This window comes from Punica granatum, chromosome 6, assembly GCF_007655135.1.
Source record: "Punica granatum isolate Tunisia-2019 chromosome 6, ASM765513v2, whole genome shotgun sequence".
Classification (NCBI taxonomy): Eukaryota; Viridiplantae; Streptophyta; class Magnoliopsida; order Myrtales; family Lythraceae; genus Punica; species Punica granatum.
This window is the reverse complement of record NC_045132.1, coordinates 1,995,180-2,017,034: the sequence shown is the minus strand read 5'-3', so window position 1 is coordinate 2,017,034 and position 21,855 is coordinate 1,995,180. Positions and strand designations below refer to the sequence as shown.

At 36.9% G+C, this 21,855-nt stretch overlaps 2 protein-coding genes across 3 annotated transcripts; both read left to right on the top strand.

Annotated features, from left to right (window-relative positions):
- Nucleotides 1–7,042: 7,042 nt before the first annotated feature.
- Nucleotides 7,043–10,441, top strand: LOC116210235 (proteasome subunit alpha type-6). The gene is made up of 9 exons (XM_031544088.1): nucleotides 7,043–7,257; nucleotides 7,567–7,661; nucleotides 7,751–7,832; nucleotides 8,140–8,236; nucleotides 8,779–8,837; nucleotides 9,078–9,160; nucleotides 9,395–9,490; nucleotides 9,901–9,960; nucleotides 10,077–10,441. Exons 1-9 carry the CDS (start codon nucleotides 7,182–7,184, stop codon nucleotides 10,167–10,169), a joined length of 741 nt encoding a protein of 246 aa, XP_031399948.1. The 5' UTR covers nucleotides 7,043–7,181; the 3' UTR covers nucleotides 10,170–10,441.
- A 1,344-nt stretch (nucleotides 10,442–11,785) lies between these two features.
- LOC116210187 lies at nucleotides 11,786–17,449 on the top strand. 2 transcript variants are annotated; one of them, XM_031544013.1, is made up of 8 exons: nucleotides 11,786–12,087; nucleotides 12,809–13,112; nucleotides 13,841–14,038; nucleotides 14,154–14,426; nucleotides 14,834–14,936; nucleotides 15,086–15,204; nucleotides 15,816–15,992; nucleotides 16,409–17,449. In XM_031544013.1, exons 2-8 carry the CDS (start codon nucleotides 12,813–12,815, stop codon nucleotides 17,231–17,233), a joined length of 1,995 nt encoding a protein of 664 aa, XP_031399873.1. In that variant the 5' UTR covers nucleotides 11,786–12,087; nucleotides 12,809–12,812; the 3' UTR covers nucleotides 17,234–17,449. The 2 variants fall into 2 exon arrangements, with proteins under 2 accessions (XP_031399873.1, XP_031399874.1); XM_031544014.1 differs by lacking the exon at nucleotides 11,786–12,087 and adding an exon at nucleotides 12,186–12,482.
- The last annotated feature ends 4,406 nt before the right edge of the window (nucleotides 17,450–21,855 follow it).

The window sequence follows — 21,855 nt, the reverse complement described above, 5'->3', positions numbered from 1 at the left end:
GTGGTCCAAGTCGTAGTCGGGTACCGCCCTTACAGGATATAGATCCATCCGGGTTATGTACAGGTAACGAACCTGTAGATCCATGCTAAAAAAAAAATCTATATATGTCCTCATTAAAGATAATGAACTCGCGCCTACACATTCTGTCCACTTGGAGTTCGCTAACCAACCCATGAGTCTGCAATTAGCAATATCCAAAGGAACTCCGTCTAACTCGTTCGTATTCTGCAATAGTTAATTCGGACATGTTAGATGGACTAATTAAAAAATAATAATATTAGTTATTACTTAAAATAAAAAAAAATTTCAAGGAAATGATTCCTTGATTTCACAAGCAAAACAGTATGTAATAATTCTCGCAGCGGAAATTCTCTTTCTTTTTTCATAAAAATGCGGGAAGAACTATGATTACTTCGGCATGATTTTAACTTTCCTTACATATACATATATATATATATATATATATACTTAGGGCGATGCCCGCGTGGTGCCGCGAGGCTGAAACTTCTTCGTTTCACCTACATTAAAATCACAATATACACAATACTGTGTAAAATACCAATTAGGCCTATAAGCGATTGGGCCAATCTCCAACCCAAAAACTCGAGCTAAGAGATTGTGGTATCCAATCTCTTATAAACTTGTGGAATTCCTTTTATATTTTTCGATATGGGACTTAACTCTCAACACCCGCCCTCACGTGGCAACGTGTGGCTTTGACGCTTCACCTACACGTGCCACGTGAACTTAAACACCCGCTCTCAAGAACTGACTACGAGCCGGGACTAGACTTCCGTGCTGGGGACTTAACCACGAGGTGGACTTTTTTCTTACACCTCGGGCGAAAAGAGGGGGGATAATTGATAATAAGGCCACACTTGGGCCGGACTAAGATAAGGCTTACTTTGGCTACCTCGAAACTAGACTTGGCGTGATGTGAGCCCACACATGTGCGCGAAAGCGTAACCCGCTCTGATACCATGTAAAGAAATGTGATTGAGCAGAAAAGCTTGATCTTTGTTATTCAATTCACAGGTATGTATACAACTCAGGCGTGACTTATAAAAGGAAAATTATGTCTATAGCTAAAATAGGTTATCCTAAATATAGTATACATAGATATGTACAAGAATAGAAAATCATTCCATAATAACCTGATTTAACACTTAACCTCAATATATAATAATAGAATTATAATCATGAGTTATCAATTTTTAGTAAAATTTAGACTTCTTATAAGGTATATTAACTTATATATTTAACATGAGGCAAAAGCTAATACATCTTTATGCTTATGTCCGGATATTATATATGTTTAATAGTTAGAAAGTCACTCCATGAAATAAAAATTAATGTGATATCATCTTTAACTATAAAGTTTATAGTTTTGTTCTTAAAAAGAAAGATACGAATAAGATTTGAAAATAATATTAAGTAAAGAAAGACACAATGGACTTTAAGAAAATGAAAAATTTTGTATTTTATAAATTTACAAAAATAACTAACAACAAAATTAATCTTCATTGTTGGATCTTAGTAATCTTACTATATGTATAAATGGAGAAAAAGTATGTGTTTATTTAGTATATTTTTTTAAGAAAGATACAATATAGACGAAAAAGGTTTGTGTTCATTTGATGAATATTTATAAAGAAAATTAAAGTATATAATATATGTATAACTCTTATAAAAAAAAGGTAAAATAGATAGAGAGAATAGAGTAAAATGATAGTATCAAAACTTATAGTGAGTGGAAAAAAATGAAAAAAATGTGTACACCATATGGCTTCATGACATTAATTTTTCAAGGAATAATTGGTCAACCATAATAATGTGATTTAATCCTTTGGATCGATTAGGTTACAAACTATCACTACAGGACAGAAGAAAGAAAATAAAAAAGGGAGAGGGAAAAAGTTCCGCACTCACAAACCAAAATTCGAAAAGGAATTTAACATATATCGTAGTTTGTATATTTAGTACTTCTAATACGAAGTTTTTCTAAATAAAAGTTTGGGTAAAAGTATTTTTTGAAAATAGTTCGATTATAACGATCAAATTATTTGGCATAATGCGTCAACTGGATTATGCAATACATTATTTAAATTGTTTGACGTAACGTGCTGACCGAACGTGGAGCCTTATGGAGGTCGGATCTAAAATCACGTAACTCACACCTTACAATAAAAATCTTTTGGCATAACGCGAGATCGGATTACGTGGCACTTTATTTCAGATCAGATTCGAAAATGCTAAAGAATTCTAAAAATGAAAATTACAAAAAAAAGAGAAAAAGAGAAAAAAAAAAGATTACAATTGCATCATTTTGGCATGCTAAAAAGGCGTAACGTTTCAACCTAATGATAGAATCATTTGGCTTAACACGTCCACCAAATTAGGTGGGACATTACTGGGGTCGGATCTAAAATCACTAAGAAAACGTAATGTGTCGATTGAATTATGTGGTACGTTTATCGGATTGGATTTAAAAACGCAGAAGTAAAGGGAAAATTTTAAAAAAAAATTAAAAAACAAAGAGGAGCGGAGAGTAGGGAAAATGTCCCCACTCTCCCTCCCCTTAGGATGGACCAATTTTAATGTGTAAGACTAGGGGTGATCCTGTGCGTTGCCGCAGGTTAAATTTTTTTGTAAATTTTTTATTCATCATAATGGTTTGTATAATAATTAATATAGTGTTTAACTGAAACTAATAATAAAACTATTTATTTGTAAAAATTATAAACTCTCAATAGTAAATAATCTTTTTTTTTTAAAGATGGTATCATGTTATCATTGATGATATCATTTTTCTTTTTATTTCATGAAGCGTGTTTTGAATTTGTTAGATGGGTTAATTCTTGAATGTAAAGCTTATAGTTTTGCTTCTAAAAGAGAAGTATGAATAGAATTTGAAAATAATATTAAGTAAAGGAAGACATAATAGGCTTTAAGAAAATAAAATAAAATTAATAATGAAATTAATTTTCATTGTTGGCTCTTTCCATATGGATAAAAGGAGAAAAAATATTACCTGTAATTCAAAAAGTGCGAATATTACGATTAAATTGTATATCTAGTAACTCTAGTACGAAATTTTTTCTAATTTTTCTAAATAAAAATCGGGGTAAAAGTATTTTTTGGAAGTATTCCGAATATAACAATCGAATCATTTGACATAATGCACGAATCAAATTATGTGGTGCCTTACTTAGATTAGATTTGAAAACACTAAAAATGCGTAACTTTTGACATAACGATCAAATCATTTGGCGTAATGTGTTAACTGAATTACGCGGAACCTTGGGATCAGATTTTGAAACACTAAAAAGTCTTAACTTGTCGACCTTATGATCGGATCTCTTGGTATATCGTGTGATCGGATTACATGGTACTTACTCGGATCGGATTTTAAAATGCTAAAAAAATGGAAAAAACGATCGAATAATTTGGAGCAACATGTCAACGGGATTATGTGGTACCTTATTTCGACTTAGATTTGAAAACACTAAAAAGATGTAACATTTCAACCTAACAATTGGATCATTTGGTATTAATACGTTGATCAAATTAGGTGAAATTTTATTGGGGTTCGATATGAAATCACAAACAATGCATAATGCATCGACCTTACGATCGCATCTTTTGGCATAACGTATTGACCAAATTACGCGGAACATTTTCCGAATTGGATTTGCAACACAAAGGAAAAGGGGGGAAATTTGGAAAAAAAAATTACAAAAAAAAAGGAAATGGGATAGGATTTCTCATCGGGATGGCACGGAATTTATTCCTATGGAGTTTTAATATTGCAATCTTATTTTTGGAACTTGACAAGATATATATAGGGATATAAAGTCAATATTATCAATTTATTCATAATTTTATATTATTATTGGTAAGAAAAATTAAAGTAAAAACATGAAAATTTAAAGCAATCACTTTATGCTATGTTCGGTCATCGGGATGGGATAGGATTTCTCATAGGGATGGAACGGAATGTATTCCTATGGAGTTTTAATATCGCAATCTTATTTTTGGAACTTGACAAGATATATATAGGGATGTAAAGTCAATATCAATTTATCCATAATTTTTATATTATTATTGGTAAAAAAATTATATGAAAACAAAAAAATTTTAAAAAAAAGATAAAAGAGAAACCATTGGAGGAATGGATGGGAAGTGGTGTCTCCATCGGCGGACGGGTGAGTAACGTGTAAGAATCGGCCCTTGGGAGGGGAACAACTAAAAGCGACTACTAATACATCGTGGGCTAAGGAGCTAAATGAGGAATCCGCCTGAAGAGCAGCTCGCGTTTCATTAGCTAATTGGTAAGGCAATAGCTTACCGAGGCGATGATCAATAGTAATCTGAGAGGATGATCAGCCATATTGGGACTGAGACACCGCCCAGACTGCCAGTGAGCTTGATCGGAGAGCCGGTTGTTGTCTCTCAACAAGTATACGAGTCGTGCTAGTAATAGAGTAATGAGTAAAGTATCATTCCTACGAGGAACTGATCTAATAATTTTGTTGTATCACTAAAATTATTCCACCCTGATATAAGTCAAGCCAATCGATTAAAGACATATGAAGTTAAAAGCCGATGAAATAACTAACTAGATACTATCTAACTCAACAATCGAAAATTATGACGAGGAAGCCTAAGGTCTCAATTCCTCGATGTTGTCTTAACTTCACTCGTACTCTCCTTCTATATTCTTGAATGACCAATTGTACTACCTCGAGATTCAAAGTTCTCTCATAGGTAACTTCCTAATTGCCTATGAGATATATTTATTTAAACAAAGTCTCTATATTTCTATGAGAATCAATGTCTAAATAAAATCATTAAGTTTCAATCCCAACCATGGGTGCCCAAGGCAAGCATGTATATTTCTATCGATACTTGCGAAACAAACCGACTACCAACAAATCGAAGTCGAACAAAGGCTACTTCAAATTCTCATCTAAACCATAGCTTACTTCGTTGAGTTTGCTAAGATTATTCGTTCAATGTAATTAATGGCCAAGCAATGACAAGCATTAAGAACGTCACTTTTTTTTTTTTGCTTGATGGAAATGAGAATTCTTTATATATATATATATATATATATAATAAAAATGGATACAAAGAAAAATAACCCACCAAATATTACAAGAGCGGAATATAACAACTTATCCGCCAGACAAACTATAAATGATAGTTTTGTGAAAAGTTCACATCCAAATATAAATAGATACAATTACATATTGCCATCTTGAAACTACTAATTCCACCACGAACTGCGAGCAACATTTCATCATGGACACCAATGAAAAATAAGGAAAGAGCGATCCTCGTCCAATCCATAATTCATGGTGAAAATTTACTCCATTGTGAAAGTCCAGATAATTTGACAACAAAGTAGAGTAGACAAATTGTCTTGAGCTAGCATCCGAGTGCAAGACTCCACCACATATCATCACCCCAGACCGAAACCATTCAACCTAGCCCTAAATGACTGGGGGAGACTTATCCAAAACAACTAAAAAAGGCAGATCCACAAAAGGTCGATTTGAACATGCATGAGGTGGGACTAGTCTGTCTAGAGGCACAATCTTTAACCGCCGCTAGAGGGGGAGGAGGAGAGCCAGTTGAATAGCGGGGTCGGGGAGGAGGAAGGCGTAACCACTGCATTGCCATCGCCACCGATCAAGTGGGCGCCTCTACTCTGGACAGGATAGAAGACCTGAGATGTTATAGGATGCCACCACTCTTAGGGATGATCATAGATAGGGTTTAGGACAATATGATCATTTTCAAACCCACCCCTTTAGAAATAAATGTAATCTTTTAATATATTTTCCTTTAATATTCTAATTATTTATTCGCAATTTCCTAATTCCTAATTAGCATCATATATATAAATAGAGAAAATTCATGCCGAGAGGGATTTATCCCTTTAGTGGGCCTACCCGGCTCGAGTGGATTAGTCGGAATCCATACGGGCTTCCGAATACCATGGTTCACACCGAAAAAAGATAAAAGTATAAAATCCTATAATTTTTTTAAAATGATTAGATTTAAACACGCGAATTAGATCGTGTTATCCGGGGTTAAGTTTCTAATTCGTATTCTAACTAAATGTAATTTTCACTCCTTCTCAGAGCACGTGTCTTTTAAGAGGCACCTTTCTCCCCTAAAATTTCGTCCGACAACCCATGATCTATAAAACAAGGAAATAAAATACAAAAAGCGGGGTTGAGTGTAATGAAAACATTCTCAATTTAAATTATAACGCTCCGTTTGTTTTCAAAGTCGTGATTTAAGATTTTAACTTTAACTTTAACTCAAAACACTACACAACAAAATACACATTTCAAAAGTCAAATTGGTGGGCCCCATATATTATTAAAATACAATCCCATTATAATTAATTATCTATACCTTCCATTTATTTCATATTTCAAAAGTCAAACCGGTGGGCCCATATATTTTTTCTTCTTCTACAATCACAATCACAATCACAAATTCGTGACTTTAACTCCGAAAACAAACGCATTGTAAGAGATCTCAAATTTAGTTCTCACATTTGAATTTTAACTTTACTCTACTTATCTTCAATTCAACAACACAATTATTACTTTTTTCTTCTTCTTTTTTTCAATTTTTTTAACCATTCAATTTAATTCTCTCAACTATTCATTACTTTATCCACAATTCAACTACACAATCATTATTTTATCTCAACTATTCATTACTTTTTCACACTTTTTTTCATAATTCAACAACACAATTATTACAAACTAATTAAAATCAAAACTCAACTCTAAAACCAAACACAACCCAACTTTGGTTCGCATGGGAAACTTAAGAGAAGATAAAGAAATAGTAAATCGTAAAGCTAAGAATGGTGGAATACGATAATTTTTCATTAAAAAATGATAAACTCGGCCCAACAGGGCCCATTAATCCGTCAACTCGGCCCAGCCCGAAACTTTCAGCTGAAATTTTATTTTTAGCTTGGGCGAGGGGACAGTGAGAGCTTCAAAACGACATCGTCGGTTCGCTATCGACTATTTCTCTTCCTCTCCGTCTCTGATAGTTTCCCGACGAAGCATTGATTTCTTTCTGCTCACTCCAACAGAGAAGAGAAAGCTGACGCCGGAGAAGAACCCTAACCAACCGCCGGAGTCGCCATGAGCCGTGGAAGTGGAGGCGGATACGATCGCCATATCACGATCTTCTCCCCCGAGGGCCGTCTCTTTCAAGTAGGTCCGTTCAGTGATCCCCCATCCCTCGAGTTCTTCAGTCTATTGATTTGAATCAACCTGTCTGGTTGCTCAGAAAGTGCGAGTGAACGATTTAGTTTCATAGTAAATCCCGTACTCGGCTGTAAGATCTGCATCTTGAAGTAGCTTGCTGCTGTTTATAATGCTGGTTGAGATGTGTTGAGCGTGGATTGCCCATTGATTGCTTAGAAATGTGAAATTGTTGACTGAATCGGTACCTGAGGAGCTCAGTGTGGTTTTTAGCAATGCTGAATTATTTATTTATTTATTTTTGAATTTTAATGATTGGCAGAGTATGCCTTCAAGGCGGTTAAGGCTGCCGGGATCACCACTATTGGTGTCCGGGGGAAGGACTCTGTGTGCGTGGTCACTCAGAAGAAGGTCCCGGTGAGTAATAACTCTATTATTGTCCCTTGATTTTGATAGATATTTGGGGGCAGCGAAAGTTGCGTGCTCAAGTTGTGAAATTTTGACAGGACAAGCTCTTGGACCAGACAAGCGTAACCCATCTTTTCCCTATCACCAAGTACCTTGGTCTGCTAGCAACAGGCATGACAGGTTTGTTCCCTTCCTTATTGTTTATTCGGAGAATTATAGGGGTATCAATTGTCTGAGTACTCACATGTTGAATGCATTTTAGTGTTGATCCTTTTGCTGGATATTTGGCTTGTATAACTGATGGATATCCCTGTATGCATTGTTAATCCCGCAACGTGATCGATTTTTCTCTATTAACATATTTCACCCTAAGGGTAGAGTCTGTTACGTGCAAATCGTCAGTCTTGATTCTTAAAAGCTCATTGTTGAGTCTAGGGGAAGTATTTTCATAAATATGGCTTAGGTGCTTTTCCATGTGGTTGTACAGCTGATGCTAGGACCTTGGTGCAACAGGCAAGGAATGAAGCAGCTGAGTTCCGATTCAGATATGGATATGAGATGCCTGTGGATGTATTGGCTAGATGGTATGCGAGTTCCTTGACTTTTATTTTGGAACAAGTATGTCAGGACTCGTAAATTTTTGTAGGTTTTGACCTTCTGAGCCTCAATACCACCAGTTAATGAATACGAATTGTGGTTTAGTTAGGAAGTATTTGCTTGATGATATTTGGTCTTCTTGAATTAATGCAATCACTATTTAATATCCAATAAAGGCTGGGAATCTTTATTGTGTTTTTGCAATAATTGAAGTTCAATCTGTAAGAGTAAGCCTGCTGAAGTTTTTGGATGCTGCTGATTCAATCATAAAGACACTGTCCATCTGACCGTGATTTCAAACAGTTTGTTTTACCTTCTGAGTAAGAAGTTTCTATTACATTCTATCTTTCACAGAAGCAGCAAGTACCTCAGATGTTACTCCTAATGTTCAATTAATGCTGCTAAATGGTTCTTGAGAAATTCATGTTTGGTGATATATGCGCTACAGTAAAAAATTATTCTTGAGATGACTTTGTTTTAAGGGTTTTTGTCACCTATTCGATGACAATATATTCTTCTGCACATACAGGATAGCCGACAAATCTCAGGTCTACACTCAGCATGCTTACATGAGACCTCTTGGAGTAGGTTGGTATCTTTGAAGTTTTTAAGACTGTTGTCATAGCTAAGGTTCATGTGCAACTTACTTTCTGGTTCTCCTTCCTATTGAATGCTGTCATCATATTTTGAACCGACTGGATGCACTATTATTTTTGTTGATACTAATTAACTACTTTAATTTGGCTTTTGTTAATTCCTGATTGTCTTTTTCAGTTTCTTTTCTTTTTTAACCAATTTATTCTCTGCGCAATTTCTGATTTGTGGTAGTTGCTATGGTCTTGGGGATTGATGAGGAGTTTGGACCTCGACTTTACAAATGTGATCCTGCTGGTCATTTCTTCGGTCATAAGGTATGTATGTGATTTTGTTTTGTTATCATTATTTGCAAAATCTATGAGATTATTGTCTTGGGATATTTATATAGTCCAAATTGGGTATCAGGACTCTCTAGGTCATTGGCTGAAAAACAAGAGACAAATTAATAAACTAAAAAGAAAAACTCAGTTTTATTAGGCTTCTTAGTTATGGATTAAATAATTGTTTTTAAGCAAAATTTCATGGAGAAGATGATTGTGCTACTGTAGGCCACAAGTGCTGGATCAAAAGAGCAAGAAGCGATCAATTTCTTGGAGAAGAAAATGAAGAATGATCCCCAATTTTCTTATGAAGAGACAGTACAGGTCCGTATCTTTTCCATCTTCATAAGGATTTTAAGTTTGAAGAAGCTGGTCTTTTCCTTTCGATGAGACAAAGCTGTAGAACAAACCCTTTTTTGTCTGTTCATTTATTGCTTGGCACCTGAAAGCAACTCGAGTACATATGCTTTGAGACTTGGTTTTTCTTTTAAATAGATTAGATTATAGATGGGAAATTTTTATTTGGCATTGTCGATACTATTGCTGGTTGATTGATTTTGCATGCCACTAATGTAGAAACATGCACGAATGGTTATGAAGGAGCATTTGGCTCTTCATATAGGAGTTCTATGTGCAATAGGTCTAGTTATGGGTTGATCAAATTAATGATGCCTCTGAGAATCTATAAAAACACATGGAGGAAATCTAACTTTGCTCTTGCTCCTCAATTCTAGACCACGATTTCTGCGTTGCAATCGGTGTTGCAAGAGGACTTCAAGGCCAGCGAGATTGAGGTACTATCTTCCTCTACCATGGAGATTGTTATAATTCCTATATTCCATTCCAGATGAAAAAGAGATTGTGAATTTGTCTCGTGCTTGTGATGATGAAGTTCTCAAATCTTTCTCAGGTCGGAGTTGTTAGGACCGACAATCCCGAGTTCAGAGTGCTGTCCACCGAGGAGATTGATGAGCACCTAACTGCCATCAGCGAGCGCGATTAAGCGGAACCTCCGCAAGAACATGTACTTTCCTGAATCTGGGAGATCTTCTTTCTTTTCTGAACAATGACGGTCTTGCCAAAATGTCGTGCCCTTGGATCGGTTAGGTGTTGTCCGATGGATATGGCCTGGTTATTGGGTTTTCATTTGCTATGGTTGTTGAGGATTGTGTAGTATCAGTATCAACTATCATCATCTTCTTGACTGGACAAATTCCAAACTGTGCTGAGGGGGAAAGGACGGTATTTAAAATGGAACTAAATTGATGCATCCTATGAATCTTCTAGTCTGCGAATTTAATTTCCTTGCCGAGAAGGATCCACTGAGCTCACTTTGGGGACTGAACTGCAATTTGGTTAAAATGTTTGCCTACATCTTTATCATATTATTACACGATAATATAGAAGGAATCAAATATGGGTCCATGAAGATCTGATTACCGTTTGGAGAAGTGAAAATGGGAAACAAAATGACCAAAATGATATAATTCCAATTTAAGTTGAGACTGACTGTTTAGACTTCCTAGTATTCGGCAAGGTGACATCCCAATCGAGAAAAATCGAAAGGGGTTGTCTGATTCAAAGATTGTTTGATTATTAAGAATGTTATAAATGTGGAATATTAACTCGTTTATAAAAGTTTTTGAAAAATATATGTTGAAATATGAAGATTATTGCGTTTTATAAATTATATTAAATTATTGAAAATATAAACAGTAACGTATTATGGTGTTTTTCTCGGAAGACGATTAATTTTCGGTGATTTTCTCAAAAATCCACCATCTCTGAAAAAGTGAATCTCATGATTCGGCGGACACAATTTTCACCTAATGACTAGTTAATCCTTTTTGATCGAATGAGAATCCATCCAAACAAAGCAATACATGAGCAGAAAAGCTAAAAGAATTTCAGGAACCTTCGAATATTCTCTCAAACTGAATGATTCCTCAACGATATTTTCCTTTAGAACTTCTACATATTTCATTTGTTACAGTTTAATTAGTTCATCATGTGATCCGATGCGGTAAGTTCACTAAAGGTCCCATTTGGCATGTGGAAACGGAATATAATGCTCATTTCTTCACTGCAACTCATTCTTATTAGTGTCTCTTACATAAGTTGGAAATGACATTCCTTCATTTTGATGGAATGAGCATTCTCTCAATTGAGAAAGGGAATGGTCATTCATTTATTTCATATTATATATTGTAAACCATCATATATATTCTTTTAATTTATTATATATGTAAGAATGTATATGGCACATTATCTTGATAAATAAGTTTAATGTTATGATTATATTAATTCATTTTGTGATGATCATTAAAAAAATCAATTTTTTTTATCCAATACCATTACATTTCCTTTTATATAATCCATTCATTTTCATTCCATTTCATTACCGCATCCCAATCGGGTAAGAAATCCTATTTTGCGGCTGCCCGGAATCGATTATAAATGAAAATATGGAAGCCATTAAAAACTACAATAGGGTGCATTTCTTAATAAATTAAAATAGTTGGGCTGAATATTAAAATACACAAAGTTAATGGGCTACCTTCGCAATTAAGCGAAACCCATTACATAATCACCGAGCTAAACGAGTCCGTGGTGCTTTGCCTTTTTGCCGAGTAGCGTGGCGGCCCGTCGGCGTCGTCTCCTTTCTTCTTCTTCTTCTTCTTCATCAGATCAGCGAACGAATTATTTAATCCCAAAAATAAAAATAAAAATAAAAATAAAAAACCGTAAACCAGTTGCTGAACTTCAACCCACACGGAAACAGAGAGGAAAAGGATTTCCCTCTCTGACTCTTTCTCCCTCCATTGCCGTAAGAGATTCGAATTCGATCCTTCGATGCCTTAGGAAGAAAGGCAACCCCCCCACACCCCCGCAGATTTGTGTCACGCCAAAGCAAATTCAAGGTCGCCCACCGCTTTCTCTTTCATGTCTTCCTCTGTTAGGGTTTGATTTTTCTTTCTTTTTTTTTGTGCAATCGGCTGTTCTGTTCCATTTGTCTTCTTGACGTAGTTGATCATTGGTATATGTATACGGAGGAGCTTTGGGTGCATTTGATATGATTCTCAGTACGCCGTGTTCTTACATTGATTGCCTACCCTTTGGGAAAGTGCGCATATTGATTTCGAGTTTCTTATTTTTCGCATGAACTGGTTTCGATCTTGGTGTAGTTTTGATTTGAATCAGAGAATACGATGAACGTCTATTGAATTGGGAGCTTCCTTTAGGCGATTCCTGGTTATCTGCTCCTTCAGAAATTCTGAAAGCAGGGTGCTCTGTGTCAGTGAAAGTGATGATTATGGTTGGTGACAATGTCTTTAGCATTTCTATATGAAGTAAAATGAGGTCTGTTTTTGCTCGAATGGTTGCCTTTTCCCTTTTACGGTTGGTACAGATGTATCAGCAAATGAATGTCTTCTAAGTCGGTTGGTTTCGATTAATTTCCCATTTGATTCGGAATTAGGCCTAGGAGGATGAACTTTGAATATTGGATGCCTTTAGAGGCAGTACAAAAATCTTTCTTTGTCCCCCTCTGATACGCAAGGTTTAGTTTAGACTTTCGTGTTTGTGTCAGGAACCTGTCTGATTGGGATTCTTTCTGTGTTTCTGTCCCCTGAGGGATTTCAGACTCATGGCCACAGCGACTATGGCCACTGCAGCTGGTGCAGCTGCTTTACTGTACTACACGTTAAACCGGAAGTTGAAGTCAAATATTTCTGACGAGGATGAATATGAGAACGAAAGGCTTGTGCCCAGCACTGCTCCATTGGGTTCGGAACGCATATCAACTAGGCTCGTCCAAGCCCCTGCAACATGGCTGGAGACGATTTTGACTCTATCAGAGACCTTGAAGTTCACTTATTCGGAAACTCTAGGGAAGTGGCCTATTGGGGATTTGGCTTTTGGCATCAGCTTCCTCCTTAAGAACCAGGTAAAGTGTTTGCTTCTATAGGCACATAGCAGTAGCTTTTGCAGTTTCTGTTGATTTGGCTAGTACGTTATGGATAAATGGAGGCTGAATGATGTCCAGTTGATGAGACGAGATAAATGATTTGACAATTTAAGGGAGAAGATGCATTGTATTCTTTAACAAAGCCTTCCTAAGACATGTTAACATGCACTGCTGGAATAAGTGAGCTACACCAGCCTGTAGATTCAATCTTATATTAAGAGACTTGTATCTGTAGTTTCTTTTGACATTATTACTTTGCTTGAATTAGTTGGCAGTGGCTGCACTTTTAGTTTCAAATATATGGCAATGCAATTACTGTTTTCATCATTCTCTGTACACTCTGGAACATCTTGTGGCCTTTCCAATGATCTTGCATACCCTTTCATCACTCTTCAATTGCAAAAGATTTCCTCTGTTTATAGAAGATGACCATTTTATGGTTTTTTGCTTAAGATTCTTCTTTGGCATCAAATTGCGTTCAATAATTCAATTTGATTAAGATTCTACTTCCTCGTGCAATTGGCTATGTCAACATGGGGAGTTAATCTGAGAGCTAGAAGACTGTAAACCCAGACGTCTGTAAAGATGAAAACTGGGAAAATCCAGCTTCAGGCGAAAGTTGTGGTCTTCGCAGGCTTCTGTTCTTTTATCATAGTCTCTACATTTATTTATTGGCTCATGCTGTTGAAAGTTGGTATATATTGCAGGGAAATGTACATTTCAGTGATATATTTGGCGGTGATGATAGCTTACAGCTAAAAGGTGCAGATATTATTTCTGAGCTAGAGTATCTCCTAAGGCTATTAACTCTTTGCTGGCACTTCTCCAAGAAGCCCTTCCCTTTGTTTTTGGAAGAGACTGGCTATTCTGAAGAAAATGTGCTTCTTCAGGAACCGAAAGCAGGAGTAAGTTGGTCGCATTTTTAGTAGAACGACCATTCTCTTGCTGACAAACAATACATATCATGACTTTGAAATTTGTTCTTGCTTTAGTCTTAACTTTGTCTTATTCTGCATGCAGATTTTAAAGCCAGCTTTTACCATCTTAGCTGACCACGGCGAGAAATGCTTAATCTTACTCATTCGCGGTACACATAGTATCAAGGATACTCTGACAGCTGTGACAGGAGCTGTGGTGCCATTTCATCACTCTGTTGTAAATGAAGGGGGAGTGAGTGATGTCATTCTAGGTTATGCACACTGTGGAATGGTTGCAGCTGCCCGATGGATTGCAAAGCTTGCTACTCCTTGTCTGCTTAAAGCACTAGAGCAGTATCCTGATTATAACGTTAAGGTACGGGTTTTGATTTGGAAGATAATATTATTTCTCTTCTTTCCTGCCACATATGAACCGTTCACTTAATAGAGCATGGCAAATAATAGAGGTCCCAAGTCCCCTCTCCTTACTTTTTTGGTACCCCACTCATTCTGCTTTTTCTTTGGGTTTGTACTAGAGTTTACCACCTTGATCGCTTTGATGGCTTTCAATGTTCTGAACCCATTTATTGGTCATTGTCATGTGCTATCTCATTGTTCAGTTTTTGTGCTAATTACTCTTTCTGAAAGATGATGGCTGCATATTTTCTTCTGCACCATTCAAATCCAACATACGGCAGCTTAGCTTCACAAAGACAATGAGCATTGCCTGTGTAGTTATGTCTCGTAAATGATCTCTGTAGTGGTTTCCTTTTTGGATGTCAGATTGTTGGGCATTCTTTGGGTGGAGGCACTGCAGCACTTCTAACGTATGTTTTGCGTGAGCGAAAAGAATTGTCAACTGCTACTTGTGTTACATTTGCTCCAGGTTGGTTTTTAAGATTCTATCTTGAGGCATCTGTATGTTGTTATTTTAATTTTATGGCCATCAATGTGTGGTCTGGTCAGTTGCTATCTTCTGCGGAATTTCTGTATCCTAAACTTAAGGTATGACACGGTAAAAAAATCGAATTGCAGCTGCTTGTATGACATGGGAATTGGCGGAGTCGGGCAATGATTTCATTACCTCTGTTATAAATGGAGCAGACTTGGTGCCTACCTTTTCAGCTGCTTCAGTGGATGATTTGCGTGCTGAGGTATGCTCTAAAATATGGAGCTTCAGAGTTCTTTTCTGTAATTTTCATCAGGAGCTGAAGTTTTATAAAATGTAGCATTCATTGAACCATGGAGGCATCTGTTTAGATTGTTCGCTGGCTTGGTTGTGGTCAGAATTGTATCTGACATTGGTCCATGTATTTCATTATTCAGAGTTAATTTATATTCTTAACATGTATATCCACTGGAGTAGGTCAGTTAGAATGGCATAGGCACTATTATAACATCTTAGATACCAGAGTATGGTACACGTGATTATATTTTCTTTTCTTGGTAGTGGGCAGACTTGGTCCATATTGACCAATTGTCTGGCAAAACAGTCTAGTCTGAGAGGTTCATACGGGTCTAAAGCATTCAAAAGCTCAACTCAATTCCGTCCAGTCGTACTTACCACAATGGAAAGGTTATGAGCGCGGTTTTTCTGATTTGATGATCGTTAACCATCTACTCGTTGATTACTTGTTAATGCTTGAGAAGGGTAATACATTCTGGTGGATGACGTATATTTTCATGATCTCAATCGTTCGTGTTTGTTGTATGACTTAATGCCGATGCGTGCATAATGCCGATGCGTGCATTCTTCCTATCCTAGGTGACTGCATCAGCTTGGATAAATGATTTGAGGAATCAAATTGAACGAACTCGAATTCTTGGCACCGTTTATCGTTCTGCTTCAGCTTTGGGCTCGCGACTCCCGTCAATTTCTAGTGCAAGAGCAAAGGTTGCTGGGGCTGGAGCTCTTCTTCGTCCTGTTTCTAATGGCACTCAGGTACTTGAATTTTCTTTGTATTTCATTTTATGGGCTTGATTAATTTCTATTTGTGCATGAGACATTGTTCTTGTACCACGATATTTAGAATCAGTCTGCAAATCAAATTGGCTGAGCTGTGTGTGCGTGGGTTTAGTGGCAATTCAATCAGGCTAAACTATCTTTTTAACAGTATAAGCAATCTTCAGATACATGACCATATATTCAAGGAAAATGGGCTGGTTCCAAGTAAGACTCAGGCAGTCGACCATAGAATACTGGCATGGATTAGCCGATTATCTGCACAACAGACCACTTTAGTGGATTCAGCTGTTACCAGATTTCCAGGAGTAACGCACTTGATTGAGCCTGTTTATCTAAGCTACTCTTTACGCTGATTTTGAGCTATACATTTTGTTCAACTTTCTTGTCAACAGGTGGTGATGAAGAGAGCACACAGCATGGCTCAGGCAGCATTAACACAGCCTGCCTTGCGGTTATCCTCATTTTCTTGCATGGGCCCCCGCCGCCGGCCCAAAGCCGCTACTTCGGGAACGGATGAGGTTGGCAATGGCCCAGAGTCAGAGACCCGGTTAGGGATTGAAACTTCAGAGCCTCTTATCTCATGCCATCACAGAACCACCAGTATAACTGAAGCCGTCGAGCTTCCTGTATCTTCGGATGAAGGCCTAGAGTGGTCTTCTGAGAGAGACTGCCCTTCCTGCTCCAAGGGAATGAGTCCACATGCTGATGGCAGCGACCTTGGTGATGACCTCATTGGCCATGACCGGGTTGAGGACCGGATGACCGAGGTCGAGCTATGGCAGCAGCTCGAGCATGAGCTCTACGATAGAGAAAGGGAAGAGGGAGAGGCCGATGTGGTGAGGGAGATTCGTGAACAGGAAGCTGCTGCAATTGCTGAGGTTGGAGAAGAGGAGACGGGCCTCAGTGGGAGATCCGGTCCACAGACGAAGGAAGCCCACAGGTTTTTTCCACCGGGGAAGATCATGCACATTGTGACCATCCCCCGTGTACCCGAGTCCGAGGGTGACGATTCATCCCATTCTTCCTCCTCCTCAGTTGAGTCAGAGAATGGAGTGGAAGCTGAGGTCGGGATTTTCCTTACTCCACGCTCACTGTACAGTAAGATCAGGCTCTCCCAGTTGATGATTAGTGACCACTTCATGCCGGTCTACAGAAGGCAGATCGAGAGGCTGATTAGGGAACTGGAGAAGCAAGAAGCAGGCGGCGCTTCTCCATAGTGAAAGAGGTTCCGAAGAGTGGAGGCCCTCCCGGCCCCTTTCAATGCTAACAACGTGCACGCGCGCACGAAGGGATCGAAAGGTTCGATCACCTTCTCCTGTCGTAAACTAACACCTGTAAAATAGCAACTGGGTAAAGAAAAGATCAATTTCATTGGTTTTCTTCATTTATCCTTCCCGATTCTACTGTTCTGTCTAGTGGATTAGTTTCTTCCATTCCCCCGGACCGATCTCGTAAGAAGCTCCTCATGTACATCTCCGGGCATCTAGCTGAGACTTATAGGAGGTCTATTGGGGTTCTGTCTTCTGTTCATTTAGCATTGTAGGGGGTGACAAAGAAAGTGCGATTTAAATCGTTTGATCGGAGCGTAACACATACGAGGTAGATACGAAGAAGGCAGAGTAGAAGGCTTTGATATTTTTGACGATTTTAATTTAATGAAATTATTCTTGTCAAGAGAGTTAATATATGATGCGACGGGGCACATGATTCGGTCAAAGAGATGGTATGGAGATTGATGCCTTATATATAAGATAAAGAAGAAAAGAAAGAGATGACATATTTCTAGACAGCTTGTAGCAGAGGTTGCTTTCCTTGAGGTATAATTAATTTCGATTTGGACGAATGAAATAGGACATTTAACGCCAGATTTCTTCATTAATTGGAAGGTTTTGAGGTAAACGTGTTCAATTAATCGCCACAAGAACAGCTAATCAGTTCATTATGGCGACTTTTGGCAAAGGCCAGAGACAAGTCGTTTGAGGGCGAGAGACCTCGGCTGTTTTTGTTAGCTTTAGCTATTGCCCAATTGCTCGATTTATTGTGCGATCTTGACCCGATTCTGGTGTGTGGTCGAGCTAGCCGTACCTATTGCGGTTTATGAGCACGATGCTCGACAGTTGACATTTACCAACCATACGTTGATGTCTCGTGCATTTATACGAGGATACAGTCGTTCGAGAGAGTGATTCTTAGGGGCTGCATGGACAGCTATTGTCGGATGGTATCTTCTGAAATTGAGCGTTCTCATTGTTCTCTGTAAATTAATACGATAATATACCATCCCATATGGCTGCAGTACTAGGGGTTTCGGGAACACTGCCGATGGTTTCGAGTTTTCGTATTATCTGTCCATTTTTACATTGTTCCATTCCGGATGCTAGCTTGTCATAAGTAGAACTCCGCCGATCCTCGGTCGTAAATTGATCCAACAAGCTCAAAACTTTGAAAAAGATGAATTGGACAATCGGGCATCGACCAGCTTGTATGAATCCGCAGCTGTCGACGATAGTTATATACTGCAAGGAAAGAACAAGAAGGATGTGATCTGACTTCATAATATCCCAACGGAGGAAGCAAGAGACATTGTGTGAACGAAACTGCTTCTTCTTCATCTTCATTTTTTATTTTTTATTTATATTTTTTTGGATAAGTAATTGAATATTTATTTTTAAAAAAATAAATATGTATCTTTGGCTTCTGATTTGTCATTCCTTCATATTTAATCCCCACGTGGATGTCGTGTCCCTCACTGGACATATTGCCATCTGAGAAAGCAAAATAAGAAAATTTGCTCTCTCTCTCTCTCTCTCTCTCTCTATATATATATATCTTCAGTCAACTCATGAGAGATCCCAAATGTGTGTCCACCCAGCTATCAGATTCATCATCTAATAATACAAATGTTAACACAACATTCTTCTCGAGCTTAAATTAATAGCAGGATAATGTCTGATGTATTTGTGTGGATTGAGGCAACATTAATTTATGTGTTGAAAAAAGATATCGGACAACACAACATTATATTCGGGAAAATGTAGGAACCGAAAAGATTTCGGAATTAGCTCTTTAAAACTTTCAAGAGATATACTCCAAGAACCGTCGTGCAGGATTAATTACGTATCGAGTACCATCACATATAACAAACATATTGGTGTTTATATATATATATATATATATATATATATTAAGTTTTGTAAAATAATGTGCAATCTTTGACTACCACTTTCACAGAACTTCGCATACCATAAAGTGGTTCATTCTTATAGGAATTGAGATGCGTTTAAAATAAAATAAAAATACAGCACAATGTAATACTCATTCGAGAAAAGGTTCCTTAATAAGATACATCGATAGAAACATAGTACATGATCGATTCTCGCATCTACTTGTGTCCACACTACGAACCATAGTAACACTTGAGAGTATCTCGACCTCACAAATATTAGATTCTATTTTACGGAGAACAAGAACCGAGTGGGATATAAAATGGACCACATATATGTTTAAAGTGTGTTAAATTTTGTATTACAATCTAGCTTTAACATTCATATACCATAAATATAAAAAATGCTTTTTACTAGCAGAAAAATGAGATCAAACCATACAACAATTGGGTTCCATTTAAGTAACATCATCAAATCAAATGTAAGAAAAAAAACAACAACAATTCGACAACATCATGAGATAAGACACCAAACAAATTGGAAGACAAATAATGGATAACAATCGTCCAATTGTGGTTCTAAGCAAAAACACCACAGAAAGAATTTAACTTTTCCCTTATCAAATTGACATAAGAAACCTCAATGCTTTTGCCAAATGTCTCTTACAAAGATATCTCGTCACTTCACTAACCCATGTTGAAATGATGCATCATATTCATGTGTATATATATATATATATAGTACATTCAACAAGGTAACATCGCATCGTGGTCTCTCCTTTCCTCTCTTTTCTCTTCCTCCATTGATAAAGACTTATCATATACAGTATGCCCGTAAAAATTGGAATAGATGTCTTTAGATACGTATATATTATTAGTCCGATTGAACTTTGTTGATCCGGAGTCATGTCATTTATTGGAACTTACACGATGCGATCACAAGGTCAAATTCTATTTACGAGTGGTTTTCCTTTCTATAATGGAGACTGCATTGATGAAGAGGACTTTGTCTAAGTACGTTACTGTGAAACCTTTTTGTAAGTGAATGTGCAATGCAATCATTGGCATGGCAAAAACAAAGCATGTAAATCCCGAATGATCGATCCTTGCAATTAAAATAATATGTTTGACCTCAATTGGCAATTCGTATGAGATGATTGCCACCCAATTCATGCTCGGATCGGATTCTCAAATCATGTTTTCTTTTATGAAATTCCTCAAAATATATATTGTGGCCACATCAGCGCTCAAGAGCAACATTTCCCAGTACTTTCCTAATAGAAGAATTTATCTCTTTTCTTAGAAAAAAAAAACTATGAATCAACAATTTTTGTTTTTTCCGGTTGAATCAACAATTTTTTGATCCAGTTGTAAGCACCATTAGCTCTCTTAAAGAGAAGAGCAGAAAGTGTATTTATTGAAAGGAAGAGTAATTTTAAATATTCAATTTTTAAAATTACAAAAATAAAATACCTCTCACAATTTTTCATCTAAATTAAAATTTATTAATTGGATCTTTATGATCTTATAATATTCTGGATCTCTTGCTGTTAAAATTTAGAGTTCAAATCCAACTTGTCATATTAAATAGCGATATACCATAAGCATAAGCATACGAATCTCTCTTTCTTTAATTAGGGGATCATGATTTATGTCCATAGCTAGCAATTATCAAGCGCTCAATTATTCTCTTTTTTTGTCTCTCGATAAGTAAGTGTTTAATTATTCATCAAATCAGCATCTTCAATTATTTGTTTCTGGTGGAATTTTTTATATATATCAGTGAAAATTAATATTATTCTGTTCCTTTTTTGTTTTTGAATGGCGAGTAATATCCGGATTTTACCTGATTAATTTATACATTCAGGTCAAATGATGTAAGTCCATTCATGTAAATCCGGGCAGACATTCACTTATTTGCTGGCATAATTTCAAATTTCAGCCCAACGCGTCCGTTAGTTGAATCACCAGTTTGCCCTAAACTTTGAATTTAGGCAATCAATCCTCTTACAGCTTAAATATGGATTATTATTGATTGATCATTAGCTCTGTAAAACTAAGGCCATACTCCATTCATTTCTGGATACAGATACTTCATGTCTCCTTTATACAAGTCCTAGGACTTTTATATTTAGTGCAAACCAGTCCTTTTCCAATAAATAAACCTTTATGGGCTTATATCACTATCCGTAGCCTTATCCTGTGTAGCCGGAAAATCTACACACATCCTTATCACTGCGTATTGACTAGCTATAGTATAAATTAAATAACAAGTGAGTATATATAATTGTGTATGAATATACATACATATTGATCTATATCCTACCCACCAAACTGCATTGTATTTATTATGAGAGAGATTGTACTCAGGTTTCCCAGTTTCACATATCCACCGATAAGAGTGTTGTGCGTGACAACATTGGGAAATGGACTTCTTTTAAGCATCGTATCAAAAAGAACCATAGCCTTCTCCATATCCTCTGTACAGCACAGCCCTCGAATTATTTCATTATATGTCCGTGTGTGTTAAACCTATACGTATATATTTTTATACTTATTATATATAAGATTTAATCCTTAAAGCGAGCTCTCCATGTGGACGAATTAAATTCTCAAAGTACCCAACAAAAATGTCCATTCCCTTCCTCTACCTAATTTAGTTGAATTACACATGCA